This window comes from Chiloscyllium plagiosum, unplaced genomic scaffold, assembly GCF_037043375.1.
Source record: "Chiloscyllium plagiosum isolate Xiang-an unplaced genomic scaffold, Cpla_swu_hap1 HiC_scaffold_24, whole genome shotgun sequence".
Lineage (NCBI taxonomy): Eukaryota > Metazoa > Chordata > Chondrichthyes > Orectolobiformes > Hemiscylliidae > Chiloscyllium > Chiloscyllium plagiosum.
In genome coordinates this window covers 32,519,342-32,543,763 of record NW_028270162.1, presented here as the reverse complement: position 1 = coordinate 32,543,763, position 24,422 = coordinate 32,519,342, and the positions used below count along the sequence as shown (strand labels likewise).

The 24,422-nt window shown below is 39.6% G+C and overlaps 2 protein-coding genes across 2 annotated transcripts; both read right to left on the bottom strand.

The window, feature by feature from the left end:
• Positions 1–18,347: 18,347 nt before the first annotated feature.
• Positions 18,348–19,420, bottom strand: LOC122562414 (hydroxycarboxylic acid receptor 2-like). Its single transcript, XM_043715271.2, has one exon. The coding sequence runs from the start codon at positions 19,404–19,406 to the stop codon at positions 18,348–18,350; it is 1,059 nt and encodes a 352-aa protein (XP_043571206.2). The 5' UTR covers positions 19,407–19,420.
• Positions 19,421–22,580: 3,160 nt separating this feature from the next.
• On the bottom strand, positions 22,581–23,564 carry LOC122562413 (hydroxycarboxylic acid receptor 3-like). The gene is given in 1 exon segment (XM_087999796.1): positions 22,581–23,564. A coding segment is annotated over 1 exon segment (984 nt).
• Positions 23,565–24,422: the final 858 nt, after the last annotated feature.

The window sequence follows — 24,422 nt, the reverse complement described above, 5'->3', positions numbered from 1 at the left end:
GTGCGAGAGAAGACTGAGAACTCACGTCTCTGTGCACATGGGCGATCATTCTCTCTCCCTCCAGGGCCCGGAATAAAGATGAAGGAGGTAAAGCTATATTGTGTCTGAGTGTTTGCTTTGACTGATATGGGCATAGGGAATTGGGGCACCACAAAGACCACACCATCCAGATCTACCCCCCTACCCTATCCTTGCAACCCCACATATCTCTTGGTTAATCCACCTAGCATGCACATCCCTGGACACTGCAGAATTTAACTTGGTCAATCCACCTAACCTGCCCATCTTTGGACTGTGGGAGGAAACTTACGTGGGGAGAATGTGCCAACTGCACATGGACAGTCACCTGAGAATAGAATCAAACCCAGGTCCCTGGCACTGTCAGGCAGCAATTCTAACAACTAAGCACCATGCTACCCCATCATGTCCACTTTCATGTCTTTTCCCCATAACCCTTGATTCCCTTAAACTTAGTTTGGGTTAGAAATCGATTTTTTTCCATATGTTGACAAGTTATTCCACCTCATCCGCTTGATATAAACATACACTTCCCAGCAGCAGAAAAAGTCACAAAGACGACATTTAGAAAATAAAACGTTGCCGCCAACATCCCAGCGTCACAGAGGATAATTATTATATCAAACTACTATGTTAGCTAAAAACAACTAATTCATTAGAAATCAAGAATCAAACCTGTTTTACAACTACCCTGGGAAGGCTTTTACGCACTTTCAAACATATTACATTAAGAAATGCTGCATATATGATTGCTCATCTAGATGACTGCAGTTTTAACAAAAGAAATCTTTCTTTCCATTGCTTCATGTTTCTAGCTCAGTGGAAAGTTCATTGTTCTCTACCATTCCATCACTCACAGATCACGAGAAAATAAACTTGCTGCAGATGACAGAGGAAACTCCTTCTTATAGGACTGAGAGCCTACAGCAGATTTCACCTTGTGTGCAAAGTCAATATGTCACATTTAGGAGCCTTGAAAACACTACGGGCATTTAAAGGCCACCATATTAAAATGCAGTGATTTACCATTTATTTTGTCAAATAAGCTTCAGAGAAGAACAATCAAGTGGGATCCTACAACTAAGATACAATGGCGGAGTTATGAGTTGTAAATCTAAACTTATATGGGCTTCATTTTGATAAACATTAAGTTTGCTTTTATTCCTGTCAGCAGTAATAATAACCTAGTCAAATTTCCAATGCACGATATCATCCATTTTTAAATAAAACAATCACATCCATAAACTGTTCGATCTTGTTACAACACTTTATGATAAGCACATTGTAATCTTTAAGCGCCCCATTAATGTAACCAATACACATTATTGCAACATCTGTATTGTATGCGATTCCCTCTATGGCAAGGCAGGTCGATAACAAGCGCCTCGAAACAAATAAAACCACAGCATGAAGTACTATTTCATGAAAAAAAATGTCCAAACCCCACTGCAAATAAAATAACACTGCACCCTGGAAAAATATACCAACAATTTTTTTTTTAAATGACAGCCTCATGGCTTCCTTACGATTTCGGTTCATCTCTTCCTTCACACAAACGGACTAGATTTGGAGTTAAAAGAATTGCATCGACTGTGAGAGAAAACATGAAGTTGCAGCGACCATGCTGCCGTGATAAATCCCTTATTTCCGTCCAACTGGAAATGGCGCCTTTTTTTCACACCCAACCCCGCCGTTTCACACAGACTGTTCCTCAAGAGGAGAATAATAACTAAGCCCCAGGGGTATCGTTCGTGCCACACACACACCCGTGCCCTCTACATCTCAGTGAAGCCTCAGTGTTTCTTTTTCATTACCTCGTTGCCCCTCTTTCTATCACCCCAACTTTGTCCCTTTTCTGAGGTCGACTCCCAGTAACGGTCACCCCATTAAAACTCCCTCCTCACTAACCGCCACTTCCCTCGCGCGCACTTACCGCGTGAGTTTAAAGGCCCTCACGAGACCCGACCAGAAGCCAGAACCAACTAAAACGGACGAATAAAAGGTCGAATGAATTATATTTTTTTGAGTAAAGTACTGAAGTTGAGGACTTATGCCCGAAACGTCGATTCTCCTGTTCCCTGGGTGCTGCCTGACCTGCTGCGCTTTTCCAGCAACACATTTTCAGCTTTGTTTTTTATTACACCGTTGATATAATTTTTCAAAAGTCAATATTCTCAGTGTTTCCTACCCTCAAAATGGCCAAATGTGATACTAGCTATGTTTACGAGAATAGGAAAGTATGGCAATATCTGCAGTAAACACACCAACTCCATCTCTCAAACAGTGCAGTGGAGATTCTAATTGAGAATGTGAACAGGAGGAATAAGGTACAGGTTGTATCCCATTATTCAGGCCTTTGCCAGGCCAAAGAATCTCCAGAACATGGATGGTCATGTGCCAGGGTCAGCCTGGGAGTTTTTCATCGCTTTTAAAAAACATTGTGTAATATGCTGCTCACAGTCCTTGTGATTATGTTGTCTTGCAGTGAGCAGTGTCCCTGCCTCTGAACCAGAAGCTCTGGATTTGAGTCCCACTACAGGACTTTTTGGCAAAGGAAAATGTGTTTATTCACAGTACGTGGCCAGAGAGACAGGTTGGTTATCAATATGTTATTCTTCAATTGCACTTTGACAAACAGTAAGAGGGGAAGAATTTCCTGGTCAATTAGTTTGATGAGAGTGGCATCCCTTAAACTATAGCCACTGGCCACAGATTAGCTCTCTGTTCGAGGAGAGGCTAACCATAAACAGACACAAGCATGAGTTCTGCGTTGTACTCCATTAGCTGTGAAAAGTTGTTCAAAGATGATTTTCCCATTAACCATTTCAATTATGTTTTGTATCTGATTACTAGATTTTAGTAGTATATGTACATCGACCTAAAATCGTTCTGGGCTTTACTACTCTCAACTTTTCCCATTTAAATATTTCTTGCATCTATCGTTTTTTGATCGAAAAAGGATGATCTCACACTTACCACCTGTTTCAGGTTGCCCCACTCACTTTATCAATATTTCTTTATAACTTTATGCTCACTTCAAACTACTGGTCGGACCACCATTCAATATCCCATTAGTAAACTTGGATAAATTACCATTGCAGTAATTTAGTCATTGATAAATATGTTGAGTAATCAAGGTGTAGAAACTTGTGAGCATACACTTGTCAAGCACTTTCAAATTGAATATACATGCAGACCGTATCTCGTATCTGCCATAAACATTCTCGCGTCCTCAACTTCAGTACTTTACTCAAAAAAATATAATTCATTCGACCTTTTATTCGTCCGTATTAGTTGGTTCTGGCTTCTGGTCGGGTCTCGTGAGGGCCTTTAAACTCACGCGGTAAGTGCGCGCGAGGGAAGTGGCGGTTAGTGAGGAGGGAGTTTTAATGGGGTGACCGTTACTGGGAGTCGACCTCAGAAAAGGGACAAAGTTGGGGTGATAGAAAGAGGGGCAACGAGGTAATGAAAAAGAAACACTGAGGCTTCACTGAGATGTAGAGGGCACGGGTGTGTGTGTGGCACGAACGATACCCCTGGGGCTTAGTTATTATTCTCCTCTTGAGGAACAGTCTGTGTGAAACGGCGGGGTTGGGTGTGAAAAAAAGGCGCCATTTCCAGTTGGAGGGAAATAAGGGATTTATCACGGCAGCATGGTCGCTGCAACTTCATGTTTTCTCTCATAGTCGATGCAATTCTTTTAACTCCAAATCTAGTCCGTTTGTGTGAAGGAAGAGATGAACCGAAATCGTAAGGAAGCCATGAGGCTGTCATTTAAAAAAAAAAATTGTTGGTATATTTTTCCAGGGTGCAGCGTTATTTTATTTGCAGTGGGGTTTGGACATTTTTTTTCATGAAATAGTACTTCATGCTGTGGTTTTATTTGTTTCGAGGCGCTTGTTATCGACCTGCCTTGCCATAGAGGGAATCGCATACAATACAGATGTTGCAATAATGTGTATTGGTTACATTAATGGGGCGCTTAAAGATTACAATGTGCTTATCATAAAGTGTTGTAACAAGATCGAACAGTTTATGGATGTGATTGTTTTATTTAAAAATGGATGATATCGTGCATTGGAAATTTGACTAGGTTATTATTACTGCTGACAGGAATAAAAGCAAACTTAATGTTTATCAAAATGAAGCCCATATAAGTTTAGATTTACAACTCATAACTCCGCCATTGTATCTTAGTTGTAGGATCCCACTTGATTGTTCTTCTCTGAAGCTTATTTGACAAAATAAATGGTAAACCACTGCATTTTAATATGGTGGCCTTTAAATGCTCGTAGTGTTTTCAAGGCTCCTAAATGTGACATGTTGACTTTGCACACAAGGTGAAATCTGCTGTAGGCTCTCAGTCCTATAAGAAGGAGTTTCCTCTGTCATCTGCAGCAAGTTTATTTTCTGGTGATCTGTGAGTGATGGAATGGTAGAGAACAATGAACTTTCCACTGAGCTAGAAACATGAAGCAATGGAAAGAAAGACTTCTTTTGTTAAAACTGCAGAGTCATCTAGATGAGCAATCATATATGCAGCATTTCTTAATGTAATATGTTTGAAAGTGCGTAAAAGCCTTCCCAGGGTAGTTGTAAAACAGGTTTGATTCTTGATTTCTAATGAATTAGTTGTTTTTAGCTAACATAGTAGTTTGATATAATAATTATCCTCTGTGACGCTGGGATGTTGGCGGCAACGTTTTATTTTCTAAATGTCGTCTTTGTGACTTTTTCTGCTGCTGGGAAGTGTATGTTTATATCAAGCGGATGAGGTGGAATAACTTGTCAACATATGGAAAAAAATCGATTTCTAACCCAAACTAAGTTTAAGGGAATCAAGGGTTATGGGGAAAAGACATGAAAGTGGACATGATGGGGTAGCATGGTGCTTAGTTGTTAGAATTGCTGCCTGACAGTGCCAGGGACCTGGGTTTGATTCTATTCTCAGGTGACTGTCCATGTGCAGTTGGCACATTCTCCCCACGTAAGTTTCCTCCCACAGTCCAAAGATGGGCAGGTTAGGTGGATTGACCAAGTTAAATTCTGCAGTGTCCAGGGATGTGCATGCTAGGTGGATTAACCAAGAGATATGTGGGGTTGCAAGGATAGGGTAGGGGGGTATATCTGGATGGTGTGGTCTTTGTGGTGCCCCAATTCCCTATGCCCATATCAGTCAAAGCAAACACTCAGACACAATATAACTTTACCTCCTTCATCTTTATTCCGGGCCCTGGAGGGAGAGAGAACGATCGCCCATGTGCACAGAGACGTGAGTTCTCAGTCTTCTCTCGCACGGCAGATTCTTAACGAATAATATAGTCACTTATAGAGAGGAACATCCAAGTAAGGCCTCATCTATATTGATTGGGTGACTTACAATCAGTGAGCATCAACAGTAACGATTAAGCAATCTGACGTTATACAAAGAATTTTCTTAGGCAAAAGTGGATACTGCAGATACTGGAGATTAGAATCAAGATTAGATTAGTATTGGAAAAGCACAGCAGGTCAGGCAGCATCTGAGGAACAGGAAAATTGACATTTTGGGCAAAAGCCCTTCATCAGGAATGAATGCATGTTCTTAACCTTGTTAACTAGCTTCACATAATTCTTTTCACCTTGTTGACTGACTGCACATAATGAATGTTTTTCTCACCTCATTAACCCATTAGTCTTGCCTCTAGCACTTCATTGTTTACTGCAAGTTCTTATCTGATCCAAGTCATGCTAGCTGAGCCTTTGTTTCACACAACCCAAAACTTAAATCTTTCCCTCCATGCTCATACCTTATATACTTTCTCATTTGGACAGACAATATGGACTCCCTGAGCCAAATGGCCTGCTGCCACACTTTAGGGATTCTGTGATTCTGTTGCCTAGTCATTCTGTCCTTGAATATAGATTCCAATAACCTTCCCATAACAAAGGTAAAACCAACAAATCCAATACTTTTCTGCTTTCTTGCTCAATGATTGAAGGTGCATTAGAACAATATGGTTAAAACTGGTTTAATTTTCCACAACAATTTTCTTTAAATCTTGTGAACCATCAAGACCTTGGAGATTTGTCAGTGTTTGGTGCCATTATTTTTATTTTACTGTGTTCCTGTTTTACATTGGCTTCAGTCAGTTTCAGTTCTTGATTTATTTTCTGTTCCTTGGAATGTAAACTATATTATCGCCTTACTCCATTGTTAAGACTGACAGTAGTGGCTGGAAATTCTTCAGTCCTTTGAGGATGGACTGGAAAGCGGGAAGGCTGGTCATAAGGAATGGACTAGTATTGGGGTGGACAGAAAGGCAGGCTTGCTCAATGTCTTTCCACAGCTGTACTGTGTCACCAGTACCAGAGAGCTACCTGCTCAGCAATCCACTGGGAAGTCCACTGAATCACATAAATGGCCAGTTAAGGCTACTTCCGCCTCTGGGCATTTTCTCCCTATTTAAGAGGCAGGTTGTCATTTCAGGAGACATCCAGGTGAAGGTTAGCAGCCATCCTGGAGAGCAGGTTATCTCTGACTTGGGTATGAGCATTGGCTGTAGAGATAACAGTCTTTGAAGATGTCCGAAGGTAGTGCCCCTACACAAGTAGACTTGACCCTACAGTGTTCATAGTCAACTGATGAAATCAGCTTGACACTTGGGATTGCTGTTAGCCTATGAGTCAGGGAAAAGTGGAAGTTCTATGCAAAGAGCAAGCCAATGAACCTAGAAATCTCACCTGGGAGATCCAGTGGGATGAATATTCAATTGATGGGCCTCATTGACACATTACTGCTCAAATAGCAGTGTGCAAGAGGAGCTCATTAGCTTTCAACCCATAGGGATCAGTTGGACTAGAATAAACTAGGTCAAGTGTCAGGTAAGTCAGAGGAGGATACAGAAGATTTATTGTTAAACATAGGTAACATCATCAGTGGCGACCTCCAAGTGAAGCGAAGCTGTTGTCTCCTGCTTTCTATTTATATGTTTGTCCTGGATGGGGTTCCTGGGGTTTGTGGTGATGTCATTTCCTTTTCGTTTTCTGAGGGGTTGATAGATGGTATCTAGATCTATGTGTTTGTTTATGGCATTGTGGTTGGAGTGCCAGGCCTCTAGGAATTCTCTGGCATGTCTGTGCTTAGCCTGTCCCAGGATAGATGTGTTGTCCAAGTCGAAATGGTGGTTTATTTCATCCGTGTGTAGGGCTACGAGGGAGAGAGGGTCTTGTCTTTTTGTGGCTAGCTGGTGTTAGTGTATCTTGGTGGCTAACTTTCTTCCCGTTTGTCCTACGTAGTGTTTGTGGCAGTCCTTGCATGGAATTTTGTAGATGGGCTGTACTGGGTCTTTTAAGTTTGTTAGTTTTTGTTTGAGAGTGTTGGTGGGTTTGTGTGCTACTAGGATTCCAAGGGGTCTTAGTAGTCTGGCTGTCATTTCTGAAATTTCTTTGATGTATGGTAAGGTGGTTAGGGTTTCTCGCTGTGTTTGGTCTCTTTGTCATGGTTTGTTCTTGAGGAATCTGTGGACTGTATTTTTTGAGTATTCGTTCTTCTTGAATATGTTGTATCGGTCATTCTCCTCTGTTTTCCGAAGTTTGTCTGTGCTGCAGTGTGTGGTGGCTCGGTGGAATAGTGTTCTGATGCAGCTTCGTTTTTGTGTGTGTTGGGATGGTTGCTGGTGTAGTTAAGTATTTGGTCAGTGTTTGTAGGTTTTCTGTATACGCAGGTTTGTAGTTCTCTGTTGTATACAGAAATCCGAGGAGCAGGAAAATCAACGTTTCAGGCAAAAGCCCTTCATCAGGGCATTAAAAATGTGCCCCCTAGTCTTGAAATCCCCCATCCTAGGCAAAAGGGACACATACCATTAGCCTTATCTATACATCTTATGATTTTAGAAACTTTATAAGGTCATCCCGCAACCTCCTATGCTCTAGTGAAAGAAATCCTGACCTATCCAGCCTTTCTTTATGACTCAAACTTCCATGACTGACAACATCCTGGTAAATCTCTTCTGAGTCCTCTCCAACTTAATAATATCCTTCCTATAATTCAGTGACCAGAACTGGACACAGTCCTCCGAAGAGTTCACAACAGTGTCCTATACAACCACAACGTGACTTCCCAACTCTTATACTCAAAGGATTGAGCAATGAAGGTAAGTGTACTAAATACCTTTTCAACCACCCTATCTATATGTGATGCAAACTTCAAAGAATTATGTACCTGAATTCCTAGGTCCCTACCATTAATTCTATATGTCCTACCCCTGTTTGTTGTACCAAAATGCAATACTTCGCATTTATCCAGAGTGAACTCCATCTGCCATTTTTCAGTCCATTGACCCATTTGATCAAGATCCCTTTGTAATCTCAGAAAACCTTCACTATCCACTATGCCACAATATTGGGGTCATCTGCAAACTTACTAACAATGCCCTCTATATTCTCATCCAAATCATTGCTGTAAATGACAAACAAAAGAGCAATCAGAACTGATCCCTGTGGAAAACTGGTGACAGATCTCCAGAACAAAAAAAATCTTTCATCACCACTCTATCTCCTGCCGTTAAGCCAATTATGTATCCAATTGGCAAGCTCCCCTGAATCCCATGTTGCCTAACTTTACTAATTAGTCTACCATGTGGACCCTTGATAGATTAATTAGTAAAGTATTATTGATTAATTAAGGGAAAGTGCAAAAATATGCACTTTAGATCCAAGAAAGCCATAGAGTTATTTTTGTACTGGTGAAAAATAGAAACTGTGGAGGTGCAAAGTAATTTATATGTTGAGATGGACAGTTCTTTAAAAGCCATGCATAGACAATTGAATGTTAATAGAATGTTGGAAAAGTTGGAATGATAGGCTGAATGGTTTTTTTCTCAATTCAATGATTAGATTAGATTAGATCCCCTACAGTATGGAAACAGGCCCTTCGGCCCAACAAGTTCACACCGACCCTCCAAAGAGTAACCCACCCAGACCCATTCCCCTACCCTATATTTACCCCTGACTAATGTACCTGACACTATGGGCAATTTAGCATGGCCAATTCACCTAACCTCCACATCTTTGGATTGTGGGAGGAAACCGGAGCACTTGGATGAAACAGTAACTGGATCAGGATACAAAGGGGAGAAGTTACATTTCATATGGATGTTTGTGTTCAACTTTATATAGCATACTTCAGTAGGCTGTACATGAGCATCTGATCTCTTTCTGTTTGTCATTCTTAATGTACCAACTTGTGACCTGCCCATGATTGGCCTAATCCTTTGCTCCTCTATAAATATTATCTTGCAGATTCAAAACAAGTTGTTCATGGGTTTGTCAGTCAACTGCTGTAAAGCTCCACGCTTTAATTGTACTCCTTTGCTTCACTGAGACAAATCCTAATAAATTTGATTAATAGAGAGAAAACATTGTCCAATGACAAATAATTAACACCGATTTGCAGAACTACATTTTGTACACATCCTGTTCCAATTCAGAACAAAACAAAACTATCCAGAATCATAAACCATTGCCTGCCTTTAACCCATTGTCCTAATTTGCTTTCCTCCTCACTCAAAAACAATGGTGATTCCAGAAACAGCACATATTAGTGAAATAATTTACATTTATATCAGCCATGGACCAACTGCTATGACGGCAACCAAGTAATATCTCCAGGGCAGTAGTTCATTTACTTGTTGTCAAGTTTTGGGTTTGCATCTGAAATTGAGGCACAAGTAACAAAACTCAATAGGCCAATTGCAAGTTTATAATAAATATTGTAAAACTTAAAGAATTATTTAAATTTATAATGAGTGATAATTAAGTAAAAATTTTTTTTTTTAGCCCATGGAAAAATGCCAATTTTTTACAACACATCAATAATGTTGTCAAAGCATTCCCAACAAGGAAAAAAAGGGATGTTTCATGAAGAATAAATGAAATTATTTGTCATGTATTTGTTCCACTCTCTATTTTTGTAACTTGAGAGACTCCACAACTCTCAAGGAACATGTAAGTGTAAAATGGGATGACCAAACTTTAGAGGTCAACATTTTGGAAATCTTTCTTTCTCTAACCTTTACACAAATCAAGAACAGAGGTCTTCATGGGGAAAAAAACAGGTTTGTCCATGCAAACCAGTGGTATATTGAAAGATATTGTAAATATCCTTGTTAAACTAAGTCATGTTTTTACCACGGTGGGTTGCCACATAATATTACATGCCTCTACTACTTCTTGCTGAGACTTATCTCAAAAAAAGAGTACTGTATCAAACATTATATCCTACTTCCTCTTTATTCTATCTCTTTATCTGGTAAAGCTAATGTCATTTTTTCCTATTTATTTGTCATTTGGAGGCTTTTATAAGTTCTTAGAATAGAATAGAATAGAAGAATACAGCGCAGTACAGGCCCTTTGGCCCTCGATGTTGCGCCGATCCAAGCCCACCTAACCTATACTAACCCACTAACCTCCATATACCTATCCAATGCCCGCTTAAATGCCCATAAAGAGGGAGAGTCCACCACTGCTGCTGGCAGGGCATTCCATGAACTTACGACTCGCTGAGTGAAGAACCTACCCCTAACATCAGTCCTATATCTACCCCCCCTTAATTTAAAGCTATGCCCCCTTGTAATACCCGACTCCATACGCGGGAAAAGGTTCACACTGTCAACCCTATCTAACCCCCTAATCATCTTGTAAATCTTAGAAATCTTTTTTTCCAGCAAACCCTCCAAACTTATTGCATTTCTTACTGAAATAGTATTTTCTTTAATGAAATATTGAAACATTTTATTCTTCTCAAAAATAGAGAATTCACAATTTTCGCAGAACGCACCAACTTAGATGTGGAAGAATGATAAGTCATTTCCCTGAAAACTGTTAACCTTGGATCTGATCCAAGTATCATTTCTCCACTTGATCTAACTCTTGAATATCCTTCAAGGGCAGCATTCCTTCTACAACTTGTTGTCCATTCCTTTATTTGGAAGACTCTAAATCTCCTGATTTCTCTTTAGGACAATAACACTCACTCCTGTAGCAAACATAAAATTGACAGTAAACAGAAATTGCTGGAGAAACTCAGCAGGTCTGCTAGCTTCTGTGAAGAGAAAGGCGAGTTAATATTTTGAATTCAGTGACCCTTCTCCACAGATCATCTGGAAGTGACTTACAGTTCAACAAATGTAACATTTTGTTGTCAAGATGGAATATTGTGTGTGCCTATGAGGCTTTGTTATTCCACAGTGCAGACATTTGGTTCTTAGCATCTTGTGTTTGGCTTCATCATTGTATTGACTCGTCAAGCGCTTCCTTAGCATGTCTGCACTTTATAAAGTGAGATTAGATAGATCATCAGAGATGAAGAACTGTCTGTGATTCTTTCTGGTTAATACTTCCTATACAATCTGAATAGTTTTCTCCAAAGTTAATTCCTACTTGAACTCTGCGAAATCTGATAAAGTTTGATCAATACTTCCAACAATTTTCTCTTTAATGAATGATGATTTCAAAGCTCCATAGTCAGCTTTCTTTAATCCGTAGAGGCCATTGATGAAATTGTTTACTGATTTCCCTGGAAACTTAAGTCTTCTGTTCAATTTTGCTCTTTCAAGGATTTTGCTGGTTCTTGAATAACAATCAGAAGCTTTTAAGACATCTTCAAAAGTACCTATACCCTCTTTAATATTATGTTGATTCTGACAATACTGTCCAGTTTCTCTTGAAGAGAGGTGTTCTCATCGTGATGTTGAAATACGTCCTTCAGATAGGCAGTTTTGACTTCTACCTGTTTTCTTTTAAAGTAAAACAAAAGAATCATGAGTGGGGTCAGACTCACACACACCAAAAGGATTTTGGTTTTGCGTTTCAGTTAGTTGGAGGATTTTGCTGGAGCTGAAGGATTGAGTTCTCTGTTGCTAAAGTGAAGTCTTAGACAGCGAAGCTTCGTCTTAAAAATCAAAAAGGGCAGATTATTTGAATCTGCTGGATGGACAGAGATAGCATGAGAATAATTACTGAGTTGTTGAATTGGCTTTGCCAAAGAGGTGTTCTTTAAATGATGGCTGCCTCTTTTGGAACAGTAATTAAATTAATACATTACCTTTGTTATGTATTTCAACAGAATAAAGATATGCCAATTCTTCTCTTGTTGTAAGAATAGAGTGTGTTTTGACTAAAGCTTAGCGGTGGACCAATCTAATTATGTCTGGGTCATAGTGCCTTGCAGCTGATTTTTAAAAAATCAAGGTTAAAAATCACACAACACCGGGTGGTAGTCCAACAGGTTTCTTTGGAAGCACTAGCTTTCAAGGCGCTGCCTCTGATGGACCTGTTGGATTAAACTTGGTGTTGTGTGATTTTTAACTTTGTCCACCCCAGTCCAACACCAGCACCTCCAGATCTTAAAAAATTCAAAACAGGGTCTATGCTAGGTCTTGTCTGGTCCACAATATGATTAAAAACATAATTCACAATCAGACCCATTGAATATGGTAGTTTATTAATCTGCTTAGCTTCAGAAATAGTGTTTAATTTTAAGGCAATGATGTACTTTCAGCAGTGATGTCTAATTTTGAATTCTTTATGGTGTTTCTCTGACGCTAGATCTCTGTGAAAGTGTTACGTCTTTTTCTATTTCTTCTCAATGTTTTTCTTAACTCTTATAACTGTGAAGTTGTTTTAATTCTGTATCATCTCAATAATGCTTGCAATCTGCTGTTCCTGAAGCTTGTATGCCTGTATTCATTATTACTGTTTTAAATTTAATGACTGTAGAATGTGCACAGCTCCATGTAGTAGTTTCTTTATTTGTTGGTCTTTTAAAACTGTTTTGCAGTAATACAGTGGTAAATTCTTCAATAAACCTTTAGATTCTGTTACCTGTTCAGTATTGATATTTGACATTTACACTTCTACTTCATTGTAATACTGCATCTTTGTATTGCTTGTTGGGTTTTCCCATCTTATTTAATTACCTACATGGTGGTTGACCAACTCTTCCAAGGATGTCCCAGCTGCAGCAGTGATAGCATTTTTGGCTTCTTTCGAGGCAAAATTGATGTTTTCCTCCTTTCACTGTCTAAAACATCAAGCACATATTTCCACACTGCAATTTTTTTTTCTGGCTGGGACCCTTTATAATTCTGAATTAAATAACACCAAATCTAAATACTTCTGAAGGGTAATTGGATTTGAAACATTAACTCTGCTTTCTTTCACAGATGCTGCCAGACCTGCTAAGTTTCTTCAGAAATTTGTTTCTGTTTCAGACTTGTAGAATTCTCCCTGTTGAAATTATAGTTTAATTACTGAATACCAGTCTATTTAAATCTTTAGTTTATCTTAAAAATTTGTTTTTTTTCCATTGTAAACAAAATTCTAAAACCTACTGATTCATCAGCACCAATCCAATTGTGTTGTGTTTATTTTCTTGCCATTTTACTGTCTTTTGTAACTATACCTCCTAGAGCTTGTTTTCAGTAATGGCAACACTCATGTGAAAGGTGAAACTCACTTTTACAAGCTCTTCCCTTCCTTTTCTGGTTCTTGAAATTATTTTGTGAAGTTTTTATCCACTTTTCCTTAGCAATACCTAAAGTTACTGCTGAAGGCTACTCCCTATGGACCATTCTTTGCTGAGGTCTCTGTCTTTTCTAAATGTAACTGGCTATTTCTCTCTTTTTCTAGATTATGTTCATCTCACTATCTCTTACCAGCTTCTAGATGATGGTTTGTCTTTGGAGTACCTGGCTTTCCTGTAGCTGTTTCCATGGCTGCTACAATTTATCTCTATCTGTAATCAAATTTGAGTTGTTGACTGCCTGTTTATTATTAAAGTGGTAACCTCACTATCTTCCAAAGTGTTTTTTTGGATGCTCTTCTCCTTGTGTTCCTGTTCTCTGCATGGAGTTTGGATCCTTCTATTTCTCACCATTGTTATGGTCCTACATGCCACTACTGTTGCTTCTTGCTACCTGCCATCTCAGCAGGTATGTGATTCTGGCGAAAGGTTTGAGACAAACACCGAAAATGCTGGAGAAACTCTGGCAGCATCTTTTAAGAGAGAAACCGTTAATGGTTCATGTCTAATATGACTCTTGTTCAATCTCAAAATATTAATACTGTTTCTGTCGCCACAGATGCTTCCAGATCTGCAACATTTCCCTGGCATTTTCTGTATTTGTTTCAGGTTTCTTGCATCCACAGTATTTTACTTTCATTTAAGGCTTGTTTGAGGTAGCTCACAGCCACTGATCTTCCTTTGTTCACACTTTTTGTGTTGGATCTACCTATGATCAGTGGTAGAGAATAAACTAGCATACAGCCTTTAAGAAGGGACACTGTCCTTCATTGATTTGTTGAACGAGATAGTTTCTTGTACAATAGCAATAATTGCAACTACATTATAAGTCAGACATAATTACTCAAACCTTCACACACTGTACCATTTACATCTGCACCCTATGAATGCTATGTGTTAATTTCAGCAGAATGGATAAAGCTAAAGCAATTTCAACATTAATGGTTTCATACTCATTACTTTGTGACAGAGAGCTTGCCTGCTGATTCCCCTCAATTTCAATTTTGCTAGAGTCCTTAAATTTGGTCAGATGCTGCTTTGATGTAAAGGTTGACTCTCTCACCTCAGCAGAATTCAGTTCATTCGTCCATGACTGGATCACGATTCAGTTGAGTTCTAGAGCGGAATCGCCTTGGCTGAACCAAACTGAGGATCTGTGAGCAGGTTATTGCTAAGCAAGTACTGCTTGATAACACTGTTGACAACTCTTACCATCACTTTACTGTTGATTGAGAGTTGGCTGAGGGAATGGTAACATACTGTAATGATTGTTGAATATAGGGGTATGTGCATTCATACTTGTGTGTAGTTATTACAAGTCCATTACTGTGTTATGTGATGCATGAATCACCTTCTATTCTCAAGCATGCTTATTCATGCCATTGTTCATCTGACGTTTTCTAGAAGTGAGGGAGTGTGCTCTTCATTGATAGCCTTATCTCCTTTAGATACAGATTCCTGAAGAAGGGCTCATGCCCGAAACGTTGATTCTCCTGCTCCTTGGATGCTGCCTGACCTGCGCTTTTCCAGCAACACATTTTCAGCTCTGATCTCCAGCATCTGCAGTCCTCACTTTCTCCTTTAGATACATATTACCAGAGCAATGGTTATTTATATAGAACATTTAACATAAAACATTATGGAGGAAGACTATATGGAACTACATTGATGGCTTTAGGGGAGATAGTCAAAAGCTTTGTCAAAGAGAGAGGTTTTGAGGGGTGTCTTAAAGGGAAATCATTGAACACAGCTTATTTAGAACAGCCATTATAAATGTTTGCAGATAGATCCAGATACAACTGAAGCAGAAATACAAGTAGGGAAGATTAGGAAAGTAATTTCAAATCTGGGATGCTCAAGAGGCAGAATTAGAGGAAAGTGGATAATTCTTGAGCTGGACAGGAATACAAAGATAAGGTTGGGAAAAAAATTGGAACGGTTTGAAAACAAGAATAATTTTAAAACCAAGATGTTGCTTGGCCAAGAGCCGGTGTTGGTCAATATCGTGAATAGGATTTGGTGTGAAAAGGTCACAGTAACCCATGTTTTGGATATCGTCATGTTTACGAATGATTTAATTTTAAATAATTCTTGAGCGGGAAAGGATAAGAAGTTGGATTGATTTGCAAACAAGGATAAGAATTTTAAAATCAAGGTTTTGCTTGGCCAAGACCCAATGTCAGTCAGTAAAGTGAATAGGACTTGGAGTGAGAAAGGTCACAGGAACTTGTGTTTGGATGCCCTTGAGTTTACAAATGATTTGAATTTGAGACACCATCCAGGAGTGTATTGGCATTATCAAGTGTAAATGTAACAAAGGGCTGATGAGAGTTTAGCAGCAAATTAACTGAGGCAGGGATAGAATGAGGCATTTTATGGAAGTGGGAATAGGCAGTTATAATGATAGGATGAAGATGTTGTCCAAAGTTCTCACCTTGAGATCAACTTTGACAGCAAGGCTTCAAGAAAGCTAGTTTGCTGTCAAACAAAAGTCAAGGGGAAGAGATGAATTCAGTAGCTGTAGGAAATGGTGTGTAATGGTGACTGAACACAATGACTTTAGCCTTAACTTATTTAGTTGCAGGAATTTTATGCTCATCCAGTGAAAGTTGTTAGAAAAGCAGCCTGATAATTGAGCAACAATCACTATTTGTGGTCGTGAAGTAGAGTGGATGCTGTGTGGTGAATCAAATTGTGTGATCCATTGAGTGTGGAATTGTTTAGCCCTGCATTTCACTTGCTACTTATGCTGTGTGGCATGTAAATAGTCCTGTTTGGTAGCCTCATTAGGTTTACACCTCAGTTTTAGATATGCCTGGTGCTGCTCCTAGCATGTCCTCCTGCAATCTTCATTGAACCATGGGTGAAACATAGGCTTGATGGTGAGAAAGTCTATAGCCTTAAAGCTTGTCGTTAAACATTTAGACTAAAATGTAATGTTGAATTATAGAAACATTTGCTGCACAGTAGAAAATAGACAGGCAAGGGTAAGGCAATTAAGAACATTTGCCTTAACATCAGTGAATCTGTAAACAGGACACCAAGTGATAACGTTCACAGCTGTTCCTTTGTGAAATTAATAAGTGTTTGATTCTGACCTCAAAATGAAACTCTGTATCAATTAATTTCTCTCCTGAATTATTGTCCTTCACTGTTATTTATCTAGTTCAGAACATGCACTGCTTTTGAAAAAGAAAGCCTGTTTTGTGACAGTACATTTTTTGTAAACTTTTTGTATAAAGGACGCCAGGTTGTGATCGTACAATAGAGTAGCCTGCCAGGACTCTTGAAGAGCTGATGTCCTACTCTCCTGGATTATTAGAATCCAGTTAACGCTGATACCTATAAGCCAGGCTATGTTGTAACAGTGATGCTATTAGTAAATAGAAGGAATGACTAAAATTAAACTAAACTGTAAGAGATTTTTTATTCCAGACTACCAAAAGTACGATCTCTGGGATGAACCAAGAGAGCTTGCAAGTTGAGTCCTCAGGGGATTTCCTTGGGCTGTCTCAAATCTGTACTTTAACAACTATGGTAATGATAGAGTTGGGACATGTCATGTCATGACGTTACAGATTGTGTGAAGTACATTTTATTGCTGCTGCTGGCCCACGATGGTCATGGTGTCAAATGGTAAGTTGCTAAATCCCTATCCAGAGTATCTTGTGCATCCCCCAGTGCTTCCTCAAGTGGTGTTCAACATGGAGGAGGACTGCTTTATCAGCCTGGAATGAGTGAGGCTCTATTAGGTGCTAATTAACAGAAAGTTTCCTTGTCCATATTTGGCCTGATGCCAATAAAGTAAATGGAGTCGAGCTTTTATTGAGAAATCCCAGGGCAACTCCTTCCTGATAGTGTTGCCATCCCTGCTGCGTCTGTCTTGGCAGTGGCACAGGATTTATCCAGGGTAAACGATGGTCTTATCTGTATTTGTCTCTACCTGAGCTACAAAGATTTGTTTTTCGTAAATAGCGATGCTTGTTCACTACCACTTCCATGCATGCCCCTCACGCCTCATCCAACGGTTCCCACAGAACAGCTCAGACCATGGTCTGCTTCAAGTTGCAGGTAAATCTCGGATCCTGTGCCATCAATGCTGCTGGTACCCCTTCCCAGCAATTGCGCAATGCTTTGTTCTTCTCAGCAGTGCCAAACCCACCGTTTATTGGCCAACAATTTCACAGTAAAGTGCAGATAAGCTAAATACTACTGATGCTAGAAATCTGAAACAATCTCCGAGGACGCTGGTGAAACTCAGTAAGTCTGGCCGCATCTGTGGAGAGAGTAAAGTTTTTGATTCGTTTGAATTGACAGCTTTAGCTCCCCGGCCAATCCGATAAACTAGGACGTGTCGCACTGAACATAGTGAGTATACTGTGCACTAACTATTCACATTCGCAGCAGCAGTATCGCTGTTGCGTGTCCTTAACCATCCGTACAATACACTAGAGGTCAGAACAAGCGGCATTATCCCAATATTTCCTCCAATTACTTTTCAGTTTCCCTATAATTGTTTCTTTGATTTTTACAAGAACCTAGCTCCTTGTGGAGCTAAACACTTCATTATTGAAAATCCCTAGTCACTGTTGCAAAGTAAACATTGCAAGGTTTCAGCACATGGATAACTTGATTTTGAAAAACATTTTATTTTACCCTTATTCACCAGAAGCACAGACTAACTGCTTTTACAATATCAAAAAAACAAGTAATCTTAATATTTTGCAACAATGAAGACACAAACAAGCAAATTATTAACGGCTGGTCATGCAGACAAAGTAGACACAGACCGGGATGGTTCATAATTATGACAGACCGCTGTCCTTTTTAAATTACCCATATCTATTTGTCCCGTGGATTCTTTTGGTTGCATCGCACTATCAGTTTCTGACTTGGAACAGTTTAGATTCAGAGAAGTAACTGCTTTCATTAAAGCATTTTTGAATGTCGAACTTGAAAAGTAGTAAATAACTGGATCCAGGACACTGTTCAGATATGTCATAAATAGTGTATTATAAAAGACATGAACAGCTGTCTCATATGATTTACAGCCTTTAGCGCCTCTTAGTTTCGTGATTAACACAGCAATAACAGCAATGTTTGTGGGTAAGAAACAAAGCACAAACACTGCAGCCACAGCGATCACAAGCTTCATCGCTCGTTTATATTTACTCCTCAACTCAATTTTCATTTGTTTTAACTTCCAGATGATGCAGGACGTGGAGAAGAGGATAATTGAAGCTGGTAGAGCAAACTTGAAAAGAATAAAAATAATATCGGTCCAAATTGCTGTCGGGCGTAGTGGCCGCGATATGTCAAAGGGTTCACAGTATGTCCGGTTGTCGTGTTTGAAAGACCGATGTTCTGCTAAAAGATGTGAACACATTGCCACGGCCAGAATCCACAAGCTGCCGGCTACCTTCACTGCACACCTTGTAGACATCGTATTCACCCTGTGGTGAGGGTGGACCACTTTAAAATACCGATCGATCGCCATCGCTGTGAGGAACATGATGCTTCCTACCCGGTTTAGGGAAATCAAAAATACATTCAGACGACAAGGAGCATCACTATAAATCCAGTTCTTCCCCCGGATAAAATAGTCTGCTCGAAACGGTAAACAGCAGATTAACATAGTGTCTGCAATCGCCAGGTTCAGTGAATAAACTGTGTTTGGTTTCCAAATTTTTGCGTGAAAACCGAAGATCCACAAAGCAATGACATTTCCAATAAATCCGAGGACGAAGGTTATAATTATTAAAGGTGGATTATAGGAAGAATTAACGTCTCCCACACGACTACATTGTTGGGTCCCGTTGTCCATTGTAGGTGATGTTGCAGTGAACGCCGTCATACAGCCACAGAAACGAGTTAGCAAGCTGAAGGAAGCCCACCCGTATATATCGGACTTCTCCAAGTTTCATCATGGATTGTGGGTGGAGCCCTTTTAAAATCAGTTGTATTCGTTGAGTTGTATAGTACTTAAAAATGTTTTTAGAAAATCTTCGACATGTATTTACAGAAGTTATTCAGTATCAATTAGAATTTGTTGGTTTTGCTAAGGCTGTTAAAATATTGAACTTTCAGAACCCCTATCTATTTTCCACTGAAGTTCGCAAAGCTCTTTATGGTTATTCATCTCCTACAACACTGCTGTTTTAACGGTAATGTTTGTTTTAAGTGCTTCAGGCAATCCTATGTAAAAGAAAAAAAAATTGGCTGCTGTGAAGTATGCTACCAATTCACTAGAAACTTAACTCGCTCTACGATCATCGAGCATTTCCAGCTTTGTGTTTCCGTTGATTTTATGAGGAGGAGATTCACACCTTTGGAGAAGTGTTGAGTCATACAGCATGGAAACAGACCTTTCGCTCTAACCAGTCCATGCCGACCATAATCCCAAACTAAACTAGTCCTACCTGCCTGCTCATGCCCACATCCCTCTAAACTTTTCCTATGCATGGCCTTATTCAAATGTCTTTTAAATGTTGTGATTGGATGAGTATCCACCACTTCCTCAGGAAGTTCATTCCACACGCGAATCATCTTCTGTCTAAACCATTTGCCTCATGTCTTCACTGTGAAGATTTAACCTAATTTGTTAGACACTTGCATTTCATGTTCGCTGTCAAATTTTATCTCCATGAATTAGGAAAGTGACCCTCGAAAGGAGCTGATGAGAACGAACATGGAAATGCGTTTGAGCTAACAGTTGGATGTAACTTGCTTCTGAACACACAAAGTTCTTGTAAGGTGTACAAACGTGAGTTCTTTGTGAGTTGAATCTGACTGGGGGAAAGAGGGGGAAAAAATGAAAGAAGTAATTTGCCCAAATAGATTTTCAAGGAAGCAACTCAACAGAATTGAAACCCTACGGTGCAGGAAGAGACGATACGGGCCATTGGGTTTTCCCCATAGCCCCTCGCATTTACAATGGTTAATCCACCTAACACATACATAATTTAGCATACTTGAACATCTTCAGCCTGAGGAATGAAACCGCAGCAGCCAGCGGAAATCTACAGAAACATAGGAAGAACGTGCGAACTCCACACAGATAGTCACCCACTGTTGGGACTGAACCTGGATGACCAGTATTATGAGTCACAAGTGCTAAGTACTGAACCACTATGCCGCCGGCCAAAGGCTCAGTAAAGTCTTTTATGCAAACTATGTTTTCTACGGACTGTTGGTTCATGTACGTATTGATTAACGTCTATAACCCAAGGGAAATTTCCAGAATTACTGACCCACTTCCACAAAGGTTCACTTAACCAAACCCCATTCCTCAAATCAAAATAATTTTTTTTATTCTAATTAACTGTAGACAATAGCAGCAAAAGTAAACATTACCCAAGCATTATTTAAAGCATAGCAAAGAGAAACCGAATAGGCTCCCGGTTCTGATTGCTGTGCACCATATTAGGCCCAATACGTGTTATCGATCAAGTTGACTTCATATTTTCTGTAACTAAACTTCAGTTGGTATAAAACGCAAAAATATGAAGTCAGGTTATCTCAAAACATTTACTAGAACTTGACATAATCAAGTCCAAGAATTAATTCACCTGGTTTACTACTCTGGAACTTACTGTAGATAAAAAGATTGGGATGTAATACCTCAGCCTGTGAGAGGGTGGCGTTGGCAGGCACCAAGTACGCCCAGAAGAGCAAACTATTGCAGAGTGTTAGAAGGGATTGTGGGAAAATTGAATGAAGTGAGACAAGAAGTTAGCTATGGTCTGTAGTTTCTTCTGTGGGTGCAACCTGGACGTTACACCTCAAAATGCATTCAATGTCTTGTTCAAGTATGCTCCCGGTTTCATAGGGATACATCCAAACTCAAAACGACTGCATATCAGTGTAAATGTCAGGGTCACAAATCGCATCAAACTCATCCTTTCTTTTGTTCTTATCAAAGCAAATGCCTTAAACTGACATTCTTGTGAATAGCCCAGAGGAGTGCAAGACAAAAAAATTCGACAAAGTATATTTTTGCGAGGAGAAAGTGAGGACTGCAGATGCTGGAGATCAGAGCTGAAAAATGTGTTGCTGGAAAAGCGCAGCAGATCAGGCAGCATCCAAGGAGCAGGAGAATCGACGATTCGGGCATAAGCCCTTCTTCAGGAATTCAGAAAGTATCTTTTTGCTATCCCGGCTCCGATTATCCTCTTCTCCACGTCCTGCATCATCTGGAAGTTAAAACAGATAAAAACTAAATCAAGGAGTAAATATAAAAGAGCGATGAAGCTTGTGATCGCTGTGGCTGCAGTGTTTGTGCTTTGTTTCTTACCCACAAACATTGCTGTTATTGCTGTGTTAATCACGAAACTAAGAGGCGCTAAAGGCTGTAAATCATATGAGACAGCTGTTCATGTCTTTTATAATACACTATTTATGACATATCTGAACAGTGTCCTGGATCCAGTTATTTACCACTTCTCAAGTTCGACATTCAAAAATGCTTTAATGAAAGCAGTTACTTCTCTGAACAGTATAATTAACTCTTTGCTCCACAAACACGAGTCCCCTTCTCCCTGCCATCACCAATGTTAAAGCTAAACTTTTCTGATTTTGGCAACCACTTTTTTTTCATCTTGCAATTAAGATGTCCAAGTCACATCTACTAACAAATGAACATGACCATCCTTTTGAGAGTCTCCCTCACTACACAAAATCTGCCTCCTTACTATATTATTCTGTAGGTGCTATCTGACCAAACACAGAGCTTTGTTGGCTCACTCTCAATCACTCCATCACTTTATACAATCGAAAGCATGATTTTGCTGGTACATAACTTGACTTCAAAAAGTAAGGGTCGCCTTAACAAGTATTAGTTTTAACTGTTTAACACCGTAAAATGCCAAAACAAAATCCACATACTTCGAATGTTTTGCACCTAAAGGCTAGACTTTAGTGACACAAGCTGGTAATTAGCAGCTCGGAGATACAGTCAGGAAAAAAACTCTAGGACTGCTCACAGGTGTTACAGCCTGCATTACAGGTTTTCCTTGGGCTCTGTCGGTTGCATACCACTACCACTTTCTGATTTGGAACAGTTTATGTTCAGAGAAGTAACTGCTTTCATTAAAGCATTTTTGAATGTCGAACTTGAGAAGTGGTAAATAACTGGATCCAGGACACTGTTCAGATATGTCATAAATAGTGTATTATAAAAGACATGAACAGCTGTCTCATATGATTTACAGCCTTTAGCGCCTCTTAGTTTCGTGATTAACACAGCAATAACAGCAATGTTTGTGGGTAAGAAACAAAGCACAAACACTGCAGCCACAGCGATCACAAGCTTCATCGCTCTTTTATATTTACTCCTTGATTTAGTTTTTATCTGTTTTAACTTCCAGATGATGCAGGACGTGGAGAAGAGGATAATCGGAGCCGGGATAGCAAACTTGAAAAGAATAAAAACAGTATCGGTCCAAATTGCTGTCGGGCGTAGTGGCTGCGATATGTCAAATGGTTCACAGTATGTCAGGTCGTCGTGCTCGAAGGAGCGAGGTTCTGCTAAAAGATGAGAGCAGATTGCCACGGCCAGAATCTACAAGCTGCCGGCTACCTTCACTGCACACCTTGTAGACATCGTATTCACCCTGTAGTGAGGGTGGACCACTTTAAAATACCGATCGATCGCCATCGCTGTGAGGAACATGATGCTTCCTACCCGGTTTAGGTAAATCAAAAATACTTTCAGATGACAAAGAATATCACCATAAATCCAATTCTTCCCCCGGATAAAGTAATCTGCTCGAAACGGTAAACAGCAGATTAATAGAGTGTCTGCAATCGCCAGATTCAGTAAATAAACTGTGTTTGGTTTCCAGGATTTCACATGAAAACTGAAGATCCATAAAGCAACGACGTTTCCAACAAATCCGAGGACGAAGGTTATAATAATTATAGGTGGATTGTAGGATGCATTAACATCTTTGACTAAATCACACGTCGAATTCCAGTTGTCCATTGCAGGTAGTATTGCGGTCAACTCAAGTCACACTGAGTTAACGAGTCACAACGAGTTAACGAATCGAATGATGACCAACCTTACATATAGTACCTTTCCGTGTTACATCACTAATTGAAGGTGACGGCCCAATTCAGGCAGAATATAAGGATTCTGAGGAAGAGACTGGACTCGAAACGTTAATTCTGATTTCTCTCTAATCTGCCAGGGTTGCTGAGTTTTTTTCCAGCAATTTCTGTTTTTGCTTCATGGTATAAATGAGTCGCATTTTCAAATTACCAGCAATACTTCTTGAAAACCATAAACATGCATTTACAGCTAAGTTGTCCAGACCCATTAAAGTATATTTAGGTTTTACAAATGACTGTCAAGTACTGAATGATGAGAAGTTTGAACATTATACTGAATGGGAGTGGAAGTAGTCCACGTGAAAATGCTTCATGTAGAATTTGACAATGGACTTTTACACTTTGCTCATCGCCGTGATTACACACCTCCAGGACAGGTGAGACTTGAACACAGGATCACCTGGTACAGAAGTAGGGACACAACCACTGCCCCACAAGAGCCCCTGATGTTTGACTGTTCTCTCTTCCTATTCTCTTTGCCACTGAATTTGACAGAATGCTCATTGATTTTTAGTTTTGGAAACTTGTTTTCTGTCAGCTGCATGTGGAGTAAAATTTAAAAAGAAGTAACGTTTTCAAATTCAATGGAAAGTAAAGACTGATTGCCAATTCACTGAAAATTTGTATCACACTGCAAGCATTGACCTATCCCAATTCCCATGTAGAAAAAAACATCTCTGTCCTAAATGGCCTTCCCTTTATTCAGCGTGAGTGTCTCCTGATTCTGGGC